At 45.1% G+C, this 18,144-nt stretch overlaps 1 protein-coding gene across 1 annotated transcript in view; it reads left to right on the top strand.

Annotated features, from left to right (window-relative positions):
- The window catches only part of POLR3E (RNA polymerase III subunit E), a 101,027-nt gene that overhangs the window by 53,251 nt on the left and 29,632 nt on the right, over positions 1-18,144 (top strand). The window contains 6 exon segments of the mRNA XM_040440308.1: positions 961-1,052; positions 2,162-2,282; positions 2,971-3,052; positions 4,052-4,111; positions 4,427-4,584; positions 15,200-15,264. Of these exon segments, the coding sequence (XP_040296242.1) occupies positions 961-1,052; positions 2,162-2,282; positions 2,971-3,052; positions 4,052-4,111; positions 4,427-4,584; positions 15,200-15,264 (578 nt within the window).

Below are 18,144 nucleotides of genomic sequence, written 5' to 3' on the forward strand. Positions count from 1 at the left end.
ACTAATGTAAAAAATGAAAATCAGACATCATATACTACATGACAATCTCTTTCTAACAAAGCTAGAACCAGCCCTGTACCTCACATGGGTCCAGAGATCTCCCCATTCATTGCTCTGCTGGATTTATATCAAGCTGGCAGCTCAAGGGGCGTGTCTTTTCTTCTGCAGTTCAGGGGGAGTGTCCATTCTCTCCCTATCACAGCTCAGGAGGAGTGTCCATGCTCTCCCTATCACAGCTCAGGAGGAGTGTCCATGCTCTCCCTATCACAGCTCAGGAGGAGTGTCCATGCTCTCCCTATCACAGCTCAGGGGGAGTGTCCATGCTCTCCCTATCACAGCTCAGGGGGAGTGTCCATGCTCTCCCTATCACAGCTCAGGAGGAGTGTCCATGCTCTCCCTATCACAGCTCAGGGGGAGTGTCCATGCTCTCCCTATCACAGCTCAGGAGGCAGTTGAAAGATTAAACTGAGCATGTGCGGCCATCTCAGTGAGCAGGGCAAAGAAAAAAAAAAAAAACAGCAGGTGGCGCTATACAGATACATTTTATTAAATAGCTCAATGTCTATGCGAAATTTTTAATTGCATGCAATTACAAAAGTATTCAGATCCAGGTGCTGGTTTGAAAACTGTAGAATATTTTTCGTGGGACAACCCCTTTAAGCTGGCCATAAGGCATATGATAAAAATCTGCTGCCCAATGCAGTTGTACCTATTATAATATCTGTTATGTACATCACAACAATGATTTTCATTCCTTCCTGTAAATTTTAAAATACCTACCTTTTAAAAATCAGATTTGTGGCAATCATCCATGCACTTTAACCTAGTCTCTATTGCAGCTTTAGATCCTCGATACTTTACTCAGAAAAATTGCGTACCTCTTCCAGTCTAGAGTCCATTAACTTTAATAGGACAGGATTGAAAAATTATTTTGATATGAGTAATTTTTTTCTTGAACAGTGAAAAGCCGGTAGCTCCAAGCAACGTGCTGTCAATGGCTCAACTGAGGACTCTGCCGCTGGCTGATCAGATCAAGATCTTGATGAAAAATGGTATGTCCTACAAAGCGTGATAAACCGTAAACCTACAGCTATCACTTCTGTTAAAAAAGCATCTGTCAGCATGGTCAGCCCTATTAAACCAGGCATTTTCCATAACTTTGTCCATGGGAAAAATGCCTGAAAAAAAGGCATGGCAAAAATGTGAGCAGAAAAATGCCACCAAAATAAATGCTTGTTAAAAAGAATAAAAAAAGCTGGAGCTGCAGTACTACTCCCGGCTTTGATCACTACTTCCTGAGGATAGGCCATCAATATTCAAATCCTGAAATACCCCTTTTAAAATGATTTTCCAAGATTTTATAACAGATGACCGATCCTCAGGATAGGTCATCGGTATCTGATCGGTGGGGGTCCGACACCTGGAACTTCCGCCTATTAGCTTATTGAGAAGGCACCAGTGTGCCTGTGAGCGCCGCAGCCTTCTCCGTGCTCGCCAAGCACAGCGCCGTACATTGTATAGCGGCTGTGAATGGGGCTGAGCTGCTCTTAGGCCACTTGACCAATGAACGTGTTTGTCACTGGCCTAGAAAAAGTCGTGAGAAGGCCGAGGCGCTGCTTCTGATTGGTGGGGGTCCTGGGTGTTGGCCCCCCACCAATCAGATACTGATGACCTATACAGAACATGCTTTTTTTTCACAGCATGGAATTTTTATTTATTTATTTAATATTTTTTTTTTTTTAAATGCATGACAAAAATAAAAATGGCACCAAAATAAAAGCTTGTGGGGGAAAAAAAGCATGAATTTTATAGCTTAAAGATGCTGCCACATAGGTTTGCAGTGTCAATTGATTTGTAGAGAACTACAAGAAATGCATTGGTAAAGGAAAAAAACATGCAAAAACGCAATTAAAACACAATACACATACAAGTAGGGCTAAAGGAAACCTTTGGTAGGACAAAAATGACAGAAAATGAGAGGAAAAAGTCACAGCCAAAGCATACTGCAATTTTAACATCACTAACCCAAAAATGTAACTCATTGCATGGAGCCGGCATTTTTGCCTAAAAAAGAAAAGTAAAAAAAAAAAAACCTGTGTGGCACCACCGGTGTAGCATTTTTTTAATACATTTTCTAATATGTTCATATTGTTCCTTGCAGTTAAGGTAATACCATTTGCAAATCTCATGGGCCTAATGGCAGCAGGAACAGAATCTATTGCAGTTCTGCGGTGTATACAGCAGGTGGCGATGTTGGTTCAAGGAAATTGGGTGGTTAAGAGGTGAGCACTAAATAGTTTACTGCAAACTGTGTCCTAAAGAGGATTTGTCACCACAAAATGCAGTGCAATCTTCAGACAGCATGTTATAGAGCAGGAGGAGCTGAGCAGGTTTATGTATTTCGTGGGAAAAGATTCAGTAAAACTTGTCAGTTATATGTTTAAATCTCTGCTCTTTCTGAGTTCATTTTTATACAGGAAGTGATTGATAGCATCCCCTGTGTAAGTGTGTATACAGAGGTGGCTGATAGCTGTACACAGGGAGGTGTTATTAGTGATTGATAGCATTCTCTGTGTAATTGTATATACAGAGATAGCTGTCAGTCACGGGTGGGGGGGGGGGGGTTATTATCAGTGATTGAAATTATTCTCTATGTAAGTGTGTATACAGAGGGCTGTCAGTCACTGATAGCTGTACATATAGAGGTGTTATCAGTGATTAATAGCATAGTGTGTGTATATATATATATAAATTATCCTAAAAGAACCCCTTAGTTATTAGTAATAATCATGTTGGAACTGTAGAACTTTGCTATGCTAGTTTAATGAAACCTTGTCTGCCTTTTGGAATGGACACTCTTTTTTTCTCTTTAGGAGAAAATGGTGCCCTTTCTGTCCGAAGCAACGATCTGTCTTGCTTTTCTTAACCGCAGTGGAAAAATGTATGATTTGTGATTTGCTTTGTCTCCAGTGATGTGCTGTATCCAAAAGAGTCATCCAGTCCGCACAGTGGGGTGTCTGCTGAGGTTTTGTGTCGAGGAAGAGATTTTGTTGTAAGTATAAACAGTACAGAATGCCAAGTTTTTTTTTTAATACCCCACTGCGAGGCAGCATACTTACCTGCTTCCAGATGCTTGGCTCTTGCTCCGTGGATCCTCCGCTGTCTCAGCTATTCTTCAGTCCCTGCATGTAAACTTCCAGCATTGACTAGGGTCATGTGCTGTTGCAGCCGGATGTGTCACCAAGCAGCGCTTGACTCAGCAGTGATGTGCTGTTTGGGGACATGTCACTGCTGTGGCCAGTCATTGGCTGCAGCAGCACACGGGACTCTGTAAGTTTACATGCGAAGACCGAAGCACAGTGAAGGCAGTGTTGGGCCCATGGAGCTGGAACGGAGCGTCGGAGCACATGTAACTATGCTTCCCTCCACAGGTCCCGCTGAGTGAGTGGGGTTACACAGGGTGATGCACAGACAGTTATTGGCAATTGACCAAACACTCTTTATAAATGCCTGATCATTGAGTGGAGGTGATGGCTGCATTTATGTGCAGCAGTCGCCTCCTCTGTATGGTCCCTTACAGAATTATTGTTTGCTGGCAGCACATCCCTGAACACAGGGCGATGTGCTGCCGACAAATGACGATTTAAGGCGCCACAGGAAAGATGCGATCACCTGATGAATGAGCGTTTGTGAATTCATGGGTTGATTGTTGACACATTACACAGGACAATTACTGGGAACGAGCGTTCATACTCAATAATGGCCCAGTAATCTGCCTGTGTAAAGGGGCCTTTATTGCCTTATATATCTGCATATAGAACATTAAGGTGTGCATTTGCTAATTGATTATCATTCCCTTGAATTAACAGTATCTTATCAGCAGTTTTTCCAAAGCAAATTATATAAAAATCAATATAGATGTTGTCTGATTACTACCAATGATGTATTTGCAGTGTCTTTCATTTCAATGGAAACTGGAAGGACAATAGAAATGGTAGCATTTCCCGTCTTTAAATTAAAGCATTGTCACTAATGGTTTTGTCTTTCTTAGATGTGGAAGTTCACACAAGATCGCTGGGTGGTGAGGAAAGAGGTGGCCACGGTGACAAAGGTATGAATGCTAGAAATGTTCTTTTAGGTGGAATAGATATGAAGGGTGTAGTCCCACCAATGTGAGCTCCTAGTAAAAGTATAGGCAGCATGCATTGACTTGAGCTGGTCTGGCTGAATACCATAACCCTAGTGACTCCACTGCCAGCAAAAGTGCCCAGCGTGTAAGGCCCATTTGCTCTTCATGTGCCAATCGGACATACTCTTCATGTAATCAGTGTACCCAGCACTTGAGTGAATAAGCTTTCTGTTGGTATAATATGTGCAGTAATACTGCTATGAACATCGATTGGGAGTCTTCTCTTTTTTTCCCTAGCTCTGCCAAGAAGACGTGAAGGACTTCCTAGACCAGATGGCCACACCTAGAATTAACAAAGGCTGGGAGTTCATGCTGCCTTTCGATGAAGATTTTATGAAGAAGCATCCAGATGTGGTCCAGAGACAGTCTATGCTATGGAAGGGTATACAGTCCAAGTAAGTGCAGCATGAAAATAGAAGTGGCACATACAGGGTTCAAATGCTGTATAGCAGTGGCAATTTCTTTCTTTTTACATTAGGGAAACTGTAAAGGGGGAATATTAATCACCAATATTTATGTAAATATCAATAATTAATATTCATAAATAGGAGGAGCCGTCTACCGATGACCGCCTATTTATACCTCTATATAAATAACACAATACTTTCACTATACTTTGCCTTTACGCTAATCACTATACTAGCTGCATGCACCTTACTAAACTAACTATCGCTAGTAACCACACGTTACTCAGTAGGTATAATACAAACAATACACAATATTTATTAACACAACGCAACACACGCAAAGCACTAACAATACAGCTCTAACAATACAGCACTAAACTACACTACACAATCCCAAGGTCCACCCACAAACTAACTATTACACACACACACACACAATCACAGCCCAACCCACCTGGCTCTAAGCAATCCCTATAACCGAAGGGTTAACGGTGGCGCTGCAAGGGTATATGCAGGCCACATATACAGGGTTATAGGGAGCAGGGATGCTCCTACAGGGTTAAGGGCATGTAGGCACGGGTTAGAGGGAAGGGGTTTATGCAGTGTTCAGCAGCCGGGGTCTGGTGGCGATGCAGGGGTTAACCCAGGAAAGGGTTAGCATCGGGACAGGGCAGGGGGATTGGTGGTTCAGGGGTAATAGGGAGCAGGGATGCTCCTACAGGGAGAGGACAAGTAGGGGTACGTTGGTGGGACAGGGTAGGTAAGGGTTCATAGTGGGGTGATACTCAGCCTTCCAGGGGTATGCCCAGCATGCTCGTTTTCCAGGGGTGGTCTTCTTGTGGGGGTGGCTCGGCTCTTCTCCCTCCAGTGCAGGGCTGCCGGATATTTATATCCCGCAGCCCGCACTCCCGAGCCGCGGCGCATGCGCTGTGCTGTGCGCGCGCCACGGGCAAAGAAACGTGGGCCGGCGCGGTGATATGACGTCACCGCGCCAGCCCGCGCGTCCCTGCACGCGCACAGCAGGGCCGCGCCACTTGCTGACAGGCGGGAGAAGTCTTTGATCTCCCGCCTGCAGCACTTTGCATTCCGGACAGCGCGATAGTAATCGCGCTGCCGGAATGCGCATAATAGAAGGAGGGGAGGTTTCTCCCCTCTTCCTATTATGCATGAATATCTCCAGCAGAGCTGGAGATACTTACTACAAAGGACTCCGATTCTATTGAATCGGAGCTCTTTGAAGCATACAGGATGACCGGACTTTTGTCCAGTCATTCTGATGCAATTAGCCAGATGGCATCAGTGTGAATGCTTAGGGCACATTCACACTGATACATCTGGCTTCAGGTGAACCAGGGGACATAATATATAATATACATGTATATAGATGCTTGGGGCACATTCATACACATGTATACACTGATATTGGGGATATATATTATATTTACTAGGGCTGCACGATATATCGCAAAAATAATCGAATCGCGATAATTGGTAAATGCGATATGGCGATTCGGCCGACCCGAAAATGCTGCGATTATATATGAAGGGGCCCCTATTGATAAAATGTCCTCTGTCCTATTGATAAAATGGCCAGCCTCTGTACTTACTTTCACGATGAATGCACTGCAGCGAGCGCTCCTTCTTCCTGAATTAAGTGGGAGGAGCGTGACAGTGACGTCAGTCACGCGCCGGCCGGCTCGCTCGCTGCCGCTCTCTGCAGTGCATTCATGGTGAAAGTACAGAGGCTGGCCATTTTATGAATAGGAGAGTTATGTGCGCAGTTTAGGACACATGAGGGGACACATAGGGCCATGAGGGGGACCAGCATAAGATGCTATATGTGTGTCTTATGCTGGCCCCCCTCGTGGCCCCATGTGTCATAGCACACATCCCCTATAACAGTGCCATCCACAGGTCCCCCATAACAGTGTCCTCCACAGATTCCCCATAAGTGTCCTCCACAGATTCCCCATAACAGTGTCCTCCACAGATCCCCCATAACAGTGTCCTCCACAGATCCCCCATAACAGTGTCCTCCACAGATCCCCCATAACAGTGTCCTCCACAGATCCCCCATAACAGTGTCCTCCACAGATCCCCCATAACAGTGTCCTCCACAGATCCCCCATAACAGTGTCCTCCACAGATCCCCCATAACAGTGTCCTCCACAGATCCCCCATAACAGTGTCCTCCACAGATCCCCCATAACAGTGTCCTCCACAGATCCCCCATAACAGTGTCCTCCACAGATCCCCCATAACAGTGTCCTCCACAGATCCCCCATAACAGTGTCCTCCACAGATCCCCCATAACAGTGTCCTCCACAGATCCCCCATAACAGTGTCCTCCACAGATCCCCCATAACAGTGTCCTCCACAGATCCCCCATAACAGTGTCCTCCACAGATCCCCCATAACAGTGTCCTCCACAGATCCCCCATAACAGTGTCCTCCACAGATCCCCCATAACAGTGTCCTCCACAGATCCCCCATAACAGTGTCCTCCACAGATCCCCCATAACAGTGTCCTCCACAGATCCCCCATAACAGTGTCCTCCACAGATCCCCCATAACAGTGTCCTCCACAGATCCCCCATAACAGTGTCCTCCACAGATCCCCCATAACAGTGTCCTCCACAGATCCCCCATAACAGTGTCCTCCACAGATCCCCCATAACAGTGTCCTCCACAGATCCCCCATAACAGTGTCCTCCACAGATCCCCCATAACAGTGTCCTCCACAGATCCCCCATAACAGTGTCCTCCACAGATCCCCCATAACAGTGTCCTCCACAGATCCCCCATAACAGTGTCCTCCACAGATCCCCCATAACAGTGTCCTCCACAGATCCCCCATAACAGTGTCCTCCACAGATCCCCCATAACAGTGTCCTCCACAGATCCCCCATAACAGTGTCCTCCACAGATCCCCCATAACAGTGTCCTCCACAGATCCCCCATAACAGTGTCCTCCACAGATCCCCCATAACAGTGTCCTCCACAGATCCCCCATAACAGTGTCCTCCACAGATCCCCCATAACAGTGTCCTCCACAGATCCCCCATAACAGTGTCCTCCACAGATCCCCCATAACAGTGTCCTCCACAGATCCCCCATAACAGTGTCCTCCACAGATCCCCCATAACAGTGTCCTCCACAGATCCCCCATAACAGTGTCCTCCACAGATCCCCCATAACAGTGTCCTCCACAGATCCCCCATAACAGTGTCCTCCACAGATCCCCCATAACAGTGTCCTCCACAGATCCCCCATAACAGTGTCCTCCACAGATCCCCCATAACAGTGTCCTCCACAGATCCCCCATAACAGTGTCCTCCACAGATCCCCCATAACAGTGTCCTCCACAGATCCCCCATAACAGTGTCCTCCACAGATCCCCCATAACAGTGTCCTCCACAGATCCCCCATAACAGTGTCCTCCACAGATCCCCCATAACAGTGTCCTCCACAGATCCCCCATAACAGTGTCCTCCACAGATCCCCCATAACAGTGTCCTCCACAGATCCCCCATAACAGTGTCCTCCACAGATCCCCCATAACAGTGTCCTCCACAGATCCCCCATAACAGTGTCCTCCACAGATCCCCCATAACAGTGTCCTCCACAGATCCCCCATAACAGTGTCCTCCACAGATCCCCCATAACAGTGTCCTCCACAGATCCCCCATAACAGTGTCCTCCACAGATCCCCCATAACAGTGTCCTCCACAGATCCCCCATAACAGTGTCCTCCACAGATCCCCCATAACAGTGTCCTCCACAGATCCCCCATAACAGTGTCCTCCACAGATCCCCCATAACAGTGTCCTCCACAGATCCCCCATAACAGTGTCCTCCACAGATCCCCCATAACAGTGTCCTCCACAGATCCCCCATAACAGTGTCCTCCACAGATCCCCCATAACAGTGTCCTCCACAGATCCCCCATAACAGTGTCCTCCACAGATCCCCCATAACAGCGTCCTCCACAGATCCCCCATAACAGTGTCCTCCACAGATCCCCCATAACAGCGTCCTCCACAGATCCCCCATAACAGCGTCCTCCACAGATCCCCCCCACATAACGGCGCCCTCCACAGATCCCCCCCACATAACGGCGCCCTCCACAGATCCCCCCACATAACGGCGTCCTCCACAGATCCCCCCCACATAACGGCGCCCTCCACAGATCCCCCCCACATAACGGCGCCCTCCACAGATCCCCCCCACATAACGGCGCCCTCCACAGATCCCCCCCCCATAACGGCGCCCTCCACAGATCCCCCCACATAACGGCGCCCTCCACAGATCCCCCCACATAACGGCGCCCTCCACAGATCCCCCACATAACATTCCCAATCTTTAGTGTAAGGCACATCAGTGATTTCCATCAGTGATTGTGAGCCAAACCCTGGATTGGAGACTATACAGACATGAGGTATATTGGAAAGATCTGCTCCTGTTCTGTGTTTAGATCCGCACCTGGTTTTTGCTCACAATCACAGATGGAAATCACTGACCAAACACTGACGTGTGCATGAGGCCTAAGAGTGTTTTTCTATAGATCCCTGGTCTTGAAACATTGCTGTGTAAATATCTACATGTCCTTCATTTTGGTAATCATTGGTGAGTCGAGCCAGTGGGATCTACAATTTCTGTGACTCATTTAGAAGACTGCTAGGTTTCCCCTCTTAAGGCCTCTTTCACACAAACGATACGGATTGGCTCAGGGTGCGTTCTGTGAAACTCGCACCATTTCGCAAGCAAGTTCAGTCAGTTTTGTCTACAATAGTGTTCAGTGTTTCAGTTTTTTTCCGTGCGGGTGCAATCAGTTTTGATGTGTTTTTCACGCGCGTGAAAAAACCTGAAGATTTACAAACATCTCCTAGCAACAATCAGTGAAAAACGCATTGCATCTGGATTACATCTGGATGCAATGTGTTTTTCACTGAAGCCCCATTCACTTTTATGGGGGCTTGGCTGCGTGAAAAACGCAGAATATAGAACATGCTGCGATTCTCACACAACGCAGAAATGATGCATGGAAAATTAAATGAATGGATCAGGATTTAATGTGGGTGCTATGCATTCACTTCATGCGTTGCACCTGCGCAGAAAGGAACTTTAATCCCTTACGGACACATGACATACCGGTACGGCATGTTTCCCGATCCCCCATAACAGTGTCCTCCACAGATCCCCCATAACAGTGTCCTCCACAGATCCCCCATAACAGTGTCCTCCACAGATCCCCCATAACAGTGTCCTCCACAGATCCCCCATAACAGTGTCCTCCACAGATCCCCCATAACAGTGTCCTCCACAGATCCCCCATAACAGTGTCCTCCACAGATCCCCCACATAACGGCGTCCTCCACAGATCCCCCACATAACGGCGTCCTCCACAGATCCCCCACATAACGGCGTCCTCCACAGATCCCCCACATAACGGCGCCCTCCACAGATCCCCCACATAACGGCGCCCTCCACAGATCCCCCACATAACGGCGCCCTCCACAGATCCCCCCACATAACGGCGCCCTCCACAGATCCCCCCACATAACGGCGCCCTCCACAGATCCCCCCACATAACGGCGCCCTCCACAGATCCCCCCACATAACGGCGCCCTCCACAGATCCCCCCACATAACGGCGCCCTCCACAGATCCCCCCACATAACGGCGCCCTCCACAGATCCCCCCACATAACGGCGCCCTCCACAGATCCCCCCACATAACGGCGCCCTCCACAGATCCCCCACATAACGGCGCCCTCCACAGATCCCCCACATAACGGCGCCATCCACAGATCCCCCACAACTATGTCATACCCAGCTGCGTCAGCGGCTCATATGGGAAAATCCAAGCAAATAGACCTCTAGCACAATTCCCTTAAAATATCGTATCGCATATCGTTATCGCAATTTTTAGGGCCCTAATCTCAATCGCACAAAATTCCCATATCGTGCAGCCCTATTATATACCTATTAGGGGCCACATATTTCCCACAGGGGCCACAATGAGTCCCTGTGGACCACTAGGGGCAGATGTGCGCAGATGTTGGGCACATCTGCGCACATCATCCTACAAGGTGGCTATTAATGTATGCATATATATTATACATGCATGCACGTGTCTGTGTATATATAATACATATACATACGTCTCAACCCTTCCTCAACAGAAGCTTCTTGGGGGATCCCCCCACAGCTTCCCAATCTTTAGTGTAAGGCACATCAGTGATTTCCATCAGTGATTGTGAGCCAAACCCTGGATTGGAGACTATACAGACATGAGGTATATTGGAAAGATCTGCTCCTGTTCTGTGTTTAGATCCGCACCTGGTTTTGGCTCACAATCACAGATGGAAATCACTGACCAAACACTGACGTGTGCATGAGGCCTAAGAGTGTTTTTCTATAGATCCCTGGTCTTGAAACATTGCTGTGTAAATATCTACATGTCCTTCATTTTGGTAATCATTGGTGAGTCGAGCCAGTGGGATCTACAATTTCTGTGACTCATTTAGAAGACTGCTAGGTTTCCCCTCTTAAGGCCTCTTTCACACAAACGATACGGATTGGCTCAGGGTGCGTTCTGTGAAACTCGCACCATTTCGCAAGCAAGTTCAGTCAGTTTTTTCTACAATAGTGTTCAGTGTTTCCGTTTTTTTCCGTGCGGGTGCAATCAGTTTTGATGTGTTTTTAACGCGCGTGAAAAAACCTAAAGATTTACAAACATCTCCTAGCAACAATCAGTGAAAAACGCATTGCATCTGGATTACATCTGGATGCAATGTGTTTTTCACTGAAGCCCCATTCACTTTTATGGGGGCTTGGCTGCGTGAAAAACGCAGAATATACAACATGCTGCGATTCTCACACAACGCAGAAATGATGCATGGAAAATTAAATGAATGGATCAGGATTTAATGTGGGTGCTATGCATTCACTTCATGCGTTGCACCTGCGCAGAAAGGAACTTTAATCCCTTACGGACACATGACATACCGGTACGGCATGTTTCCCGAGTCCTTAAGGACACATGACGTACCGGTACGTCGTGTGTTGTTCCGATCACCGCCGCCCGGCGGGCGGTGATCGGAACAAGGTGCCTGCTCGGTCGCCGCAAACCGCAGGTCAATTCAGACCTGCAGTTTGCGGCTTTTTATGGTGCGGCAGCAGTGCCATCGGGTCCCCATGGGGCTGTGGGGGGGGACCCGATGGCATGGAAGGCAGCGCGATGCCTTCCTGAGGCATCTGCGCTGCCTTCCGGTGAAGAGCCTGTGAGATCCAGCCCCCTGGATCTCACAGGCCCCGGAAGCTGTATGAGTAATATACACAGTATTTCTCATACAGCCAATGCATTCCAATACAGAAGTATTGGAATGCATTGTAAAGGAATATACCCCCCAAAGTTCAAGTCCCAAAGTGGGACAAAAAATAAAGTGAAAGAAAAGTTGAAAAAATAAAGTTTTCCCCAAAAAATTTAAAGTTTCAAGTAAAAATAAACAAAATCTTAATTTTCCCCAAATAAAGTAAAAAAAAAATGGTAGAAAATAGGGGGGGGAGTATACATATTAGGTATCGCCGCGTCCGTATCGACCGACTCTATAAACATATCACATGACCTAACCCCTCAGATGAACACCGTAAAAAATAAAAACTGTGCTAAATAAACAATTTCTTTGTCGCCTTACACCACAAAAAGTACAACAGCAAGCGATCAAAAAGGCGTTTGCCCACCAAAATAGTCCCAATCTAACAGTCGCCTCATCCCGCAAAAAATGAGCCCCTACCTGAGACAATCGCCCAAAAAAATAAAATAAACTATGGCTCAGAATATGGAGACACTAAAACATCATTTTGTTTGTTTGAAAAAAGCTGTTATTGTGTAAAACTTACATAAATAAAAAAAAAGTATACATATTTGGTATCGCCGCGTTCGTATCGACCGGCTCTATAAAAATATCACATGACCTAAGCTCTCAGATGAACACCGTAAAAAATAAAAACTGTGCTAAATTAACTATTTTTTTGTCACCTTACATCCCAAAAAGTGTAATAGCAAGCGATCAAAAAGTCATATGCACCCCAAAATAGTGCCAATCAAATTGTCATTACATCCCGCAAAAAATGAGACCCTACCTAAGATAATCGCCCAAAAACTGAAAAAACTATGGCTCTCAGAATATGGAGACACTAAAACATGATTATTATTTTTTTGTTTCAAAAATTATATTATTGTGTAAAACTTACCTATTTATACATTAAAAAGTATACATTACTTTTTATTTATTTATGTATCGCCGCATCCGTGACAACCTGGTCTATAAAAATATCACATGATCTAACCTGTCAGATGAATGTTGTAAATAACAAAAAATACAAACTGTGCCAAAACAGCTATTTCTTGTTACCTTGCCTCACAAAAAGTGTAATATAGGGCAACCAAAAATCATATTTACCCTAAACTAGTACCAACAATACTGCCACCCTATCCCGTAGTTTCTAAAATGGGGCCACTTTTTTGGAGTTTCTACTCTAGGGGTGAATCAGGGGGGCTTCAAATGGGACATGGTGTCAAAAAAACCAGTCCAGCAAAATCTGCCTTCCAAAAACCGTATGGCATTCCTTTCCTTCTGCGCCCTGCCGTGTGCCCGTACAGCGGTTTACGACCACATATGGGGTGTTTCTGTAAACGACAGAATCAGGGCCATAAATATTGAGTTTGGTTTGGCTGTTAACCCTTGCTTTGTAACCGGAAAAAAATTATTAAAATGGAAAATCTGCCAAAAAAGTAAAATTTTTTAATTGTATCTCTATTTTCCATTAATTCTTGTGGAACACCTAAAGGGTTAACCAAGTTTATAAATCAGTTTTGAATACCTTGAGGGGTGTAGTTTATAGAATGGGGTCATTTTTGGGTGGTTTCTATTATGTAAGCCTCGCAAAGTGACTTCAGACCTGAACTGGTCCCTAAAAATTGGGTTTTTGAAAATTTCTGAAAAATTTCAAGATTTGCTTCTAAACTTCTAAGCCTTGTAACATCCCCAAAAAATAAAATATCATTTCCAAAATGATCCAAACATGAAGTAGACATATGAGGAATGTAAAGTAATAACTATTTTTGGAGGTATTACCATGTATTATAGAAGTAGAGAAATTGAAACTTAGAAATTTGCAATTTTTTTTTTTTTTTTGGTAAATTTTGGTATTTTTTTTTATAAATAAAAATGATTTTTTTTAACTTCATTTTACCATTGTCATGAAGTACAATATGTGACGAGAAAACGATCTCAGAATGGCCTGGATAAGTCAAAGCATTTTAAAGTTATCAGCACTTAAAGTGACACTGGTCAGATATGCAAAAAATGGCCTGGTCCTTAAGGTGAAAAGGGGCTGAGTCCTTAAGGGGTTAAAGGGATCCTGTCACCAGTTTTATGGTGTCCTAACTAAGGGCAACATAAATAAGTGACTGATTCTCTTAGCAAAATGCTGGGTCACTTTCTTTAATTGACCCAGTCAATCTGCCAACATCTTGTATTGAAAAGCTCCAGCTGATAATGATGAGTTATGAATATTCATGAGCTCCTGACTCTCCCCGCCCACCTGCTGCTGAATGATAGTTATTTTCCATATGAATCAGCAGCAGGTGGGCAGGGGAGTGGCTATAGCTGTTAATTAAATAAACGATGGACTCAAATCGGCTCATTAGCATGCGGCATCTTTGTGTGTATATTATGAGGTAACCATCTGTCCCACCAGTAAGTGAATACATCTAAGGCACTTTTTAGTAGTTCATGATTGTATATAATTAGTTAGATTATAATCAAATATCCACATGACAGGTCCCCATTAAGGAGCTCCATTATAATTTACACTGTTGCTTTACTAATACTAGTAAACTGGGGGTGCTTTTAGTTATAAATGAGTGTTCTTATCAACATGCTTAGGCTGCGTTAACATGTGCATTGAATTTTCGTTATTCTATTCCATCAGCCAGGAGCCGACAAATGGAACAAAAACACGTCCGCTTAAATCCCCGTTTGATTCAATGGGTTCTTTTGAGCATCATTTTTGCTCAGTTAGTGATGGAACGGAGCAGTTTTTTCTCCTTTTTTATTTTTTTTATTTTTTATCAATGGAGTGTAGAAATGGAAGCTGTTCTGCTTTTACCCATCATTCAGTCCCTTTAACTGCTCTAATAATGGATCCATGATGGAAGCTCATCTGTCCCCATTAGTCAGTGGGATCCATAGGCTGGGTCTGCCAATTCCGTTTTCCTCTTCCTGTATTCTATATAGAATTTCACCGCAGATTAGTACCGTGTAGAAAATTGTTCACTATTATTAGGAGGGTTGTTACATAGTTTCTACATTTATACAATGTAATATAAATTGTGTACGTGATCAAAAAGTATGATGTTGACAATGCCAGCAGTGGTAGGTCCTGAGATCCAACATACAAAATGGATCTGGCCCTGCAGATGTATATAACAATTTTCAAAGCCAAAGGCCGGTGGTATTTTTTTCTGACCATATAGAGGTCCTGTAGAAGCTGGACTGGTTTTAATTTACATTTTGACATCTATTTCTTTTGCAGGTTAGAGAAGGTGTTTAGCTTGTCAAAGGAAGATCTGATGTCTAAAAAGACAGATATGTCTTCAGGTAATTATACAAAGTGTCACTTAAAGGTTTTTCCTTTGGATATATAGATCCTAAATGGATGTTTACCACCATCTCTTAGCTGCACCTGATGAGCAGGCTCTTTTGATACGGGGAAAACTTTATTTTCCGGATGTTTCCTAAATGCCACATACATTAAAAGCTATGTACACCTGATTGCATTTTACTCATTTTGGGCAAAACATTATTTTTTTTTCAGTTGGTCTTTATTAAAAAGCTGTTCTGTCAGCCCATCCACAATATCCAGTCCCCATAGCTCTGTGTGCTTTTATTGTGTTAAAACAACGATTTGATCCATATGCAAATTACTCTGAGATGTGTCCTGTACGTGAGATGAGTCCAGTGTGAAGGAGCCCAGCACCGCCCCGCATCCTCAGAATCTCCTCCTTGCTCCCCGACGTCAGACAGCCAGAGCGCCGTAATCTAACGATGCGTGAGCTAGAGCATGCGCAGTGTCGTCATAGTGTTCCTTCCCTGTGCTGGCATCAGCCTCAGGGAAGGAACTGCGCGAGCTAGAGCATGCACAGTGTCGTCATAGTGTTCCTTCCCTGTGCTGGCATCACCCTCAGGGAAGGAACTGCGCATGCGCATGCTCGCGCATCGCGAGATTACGGCGCTCTGGCTGTCTGGCGTCGGGGAGCACGGAGGAGATTCTGAGGATGTGGGGCGGCGCTGGGCTCCTTCACTCTGGACTCATCTCACGTACAGGACACATCTCAGGTTAATTTGCATATGTTTTTTTTTTTTTTTTTTTTTTTTACACAATAAAAGCACACAGAGCTATGGGGACTGGGTATTGCAGATGTGCTAGCGGTGATCTAGCAACCCATGTCCTCAGGTCTATACAAAAAATCCCGGTGACAGGTTCCCTTTAAGTGTCTAGCTGTGTGAATCCTATTACTTTCACTTTGTGCCGGTCATCTAAAAAACCTTATCTCTAAATTACTAAAAGGTCATTAACATTTATTTAAGCCACATTAGTATCGGTAAGATAGGAACTGAGCCATAGGGAGCCGTCAGCTGTGCTGTCTGACCGAACAGAGTGAAAATTCAGATCCTGCTACTAGAGAAACTCAAGGCTTCAAAATGACAGTAGTTCAATTTCTTTTAATAAAGATGATGATTTTTTTTTAGCTCAAAATGAGTACAATGCAATAATAAAATAAATTCCCCCAAAGGTGTACATAGCCTTTAAAGAGGACCCATCACCTCTCCTGACATGTCTGTTTTAATAAGTACCTGCATCCCCCATGTAATAGCAATTCTGATGCATTTATTCTTATGACTGTATGTTGTGCCATAACTATTATTCCTGCTAGAAGTTTTGAATCGCCAGCAGTTTGCAATGAAGGTCGAGCAGGGTGCTACCAGTTGGGGGTGTGTCTCTGCACAGTCTGACACTGGCAGCACTGAATGGTTAGTGTCAGACTGTGCAGAGACACACCACCAACTGGTAACACCCATCTGGACCTTCATTGCAAACTGCTAGTAATTCATTCCTACCTTCTAGCGGGAATACATGAATGGTACAACATAGTCATAAAGATAGATGCTCCAGAATTGTCATTACAAGGAGAATGCAAGTAATTACTAGTATTTCTCTTTAAGGTGCTCCTACATGTACGATGAACGTTGACCAGTCCCACCAAATTTGGCAGGTTCTAATGTGTATTGGGGGTGTCCTGACTCTAACGATCACAAATGTTAGGGGAAGGAAGGATCAGACCTGTTGGATTTCAACATGCCCAATCTTTTGTTCTCAAAGGAGATAAGCCATTGGCAGAGGTACCTGGCAGCGGCCTCTGGCCACTCCCTACCTGAGACCACATGCAGAGTCGGCCGTGCTGAGCATGGACGTGTGTATAGGGGTTCGGGAGGGATAAAGTGTATGGACACTTGAGAACTTGCTCAGAATGTTAATCTGGAAACAAGGTTCTGAAAAGTTAGATGGAAATAGCAAGCTTGATTGACGAAGCCAGGGATGCTCAACCTGCGGCCCTCCGGCTGTTGTAAAACTACAATTCCCACCATTCCCTACTGTAGGTTGTCTGGGCATTCCGGGAGTTGGAGTTTTGCAACAGCTGGATGGCCACAGGTTGGGCATCCCTGGGCTAAGCCATATATGCATGGGATTGACAGCCTTCCCTCTATGACTGTGTATACAGGCATAGCTGTCAATCACTGATAGGACCGCCTCCTCATAGAGGGAAGGCTGTCAATCACTGATACAGTCCTGATCAAAAGTTTAAGACCACTTGAAAAATGGCAAAAAAATCATATTTAGCATGGCTAAACAAGGTTCCAAGTAGAGCTTCAACATGCAACAAGAAGAAATGGGAGTGAGACAAAACATTTTTTGAGCATTCAATTTTATGAAAACAACGAATAAACTGAAACAGGCTGTTTTTCAGCTGATCAAAAGTTTAGGACCACACCTCCAAAAAAAACCCCCCCCCCAAAAACAGAAATCCAACTTCCAACATGAACTCAGTAATGAGTAGCTCCGCCGTTATTGTTTATCACTTCCAAAATTAGTTTCGGCATGCTTGATGCAAGCGTTTCCATGAGGTGAGTGGGAACATTTCTCCAAGTGGTGAAGACGGCCGCACGATGGCCATCTACTGTCTGGAACTGTTGTCCATTTTTGTAAACTTCCCTTGCCATCCATCCCCAAAGGTTCTCAATTGGATTTAGATCAGGGGAACATGCAGGATGGGCCAAAAGAGTGATGTTATTTTCCTGGAAGAAGTCCCTTGTCCTGCGGGCATTGTGTATTGTAGCGTTGTCCTGTTGAAAAACCCAGTCGTTACCACACAGACGAGGGCCCTCAGTCATGAGGAATGCTCTCTGCAACATCTGGAC

The sequence above is a fragment of the Bufo bufo genome, chromosome 7, assembly GCF_905171765.1.
Source record: "Bufo bufo chromosome 7, aBufBuf1.1, whole genome shotgun sequence".
Taxonomy (NCBI): Eukaryota; Metazoa; Chordata; class Amphibia; order Anura; family Bufonidae; genus Bufo; species Bufo bufo.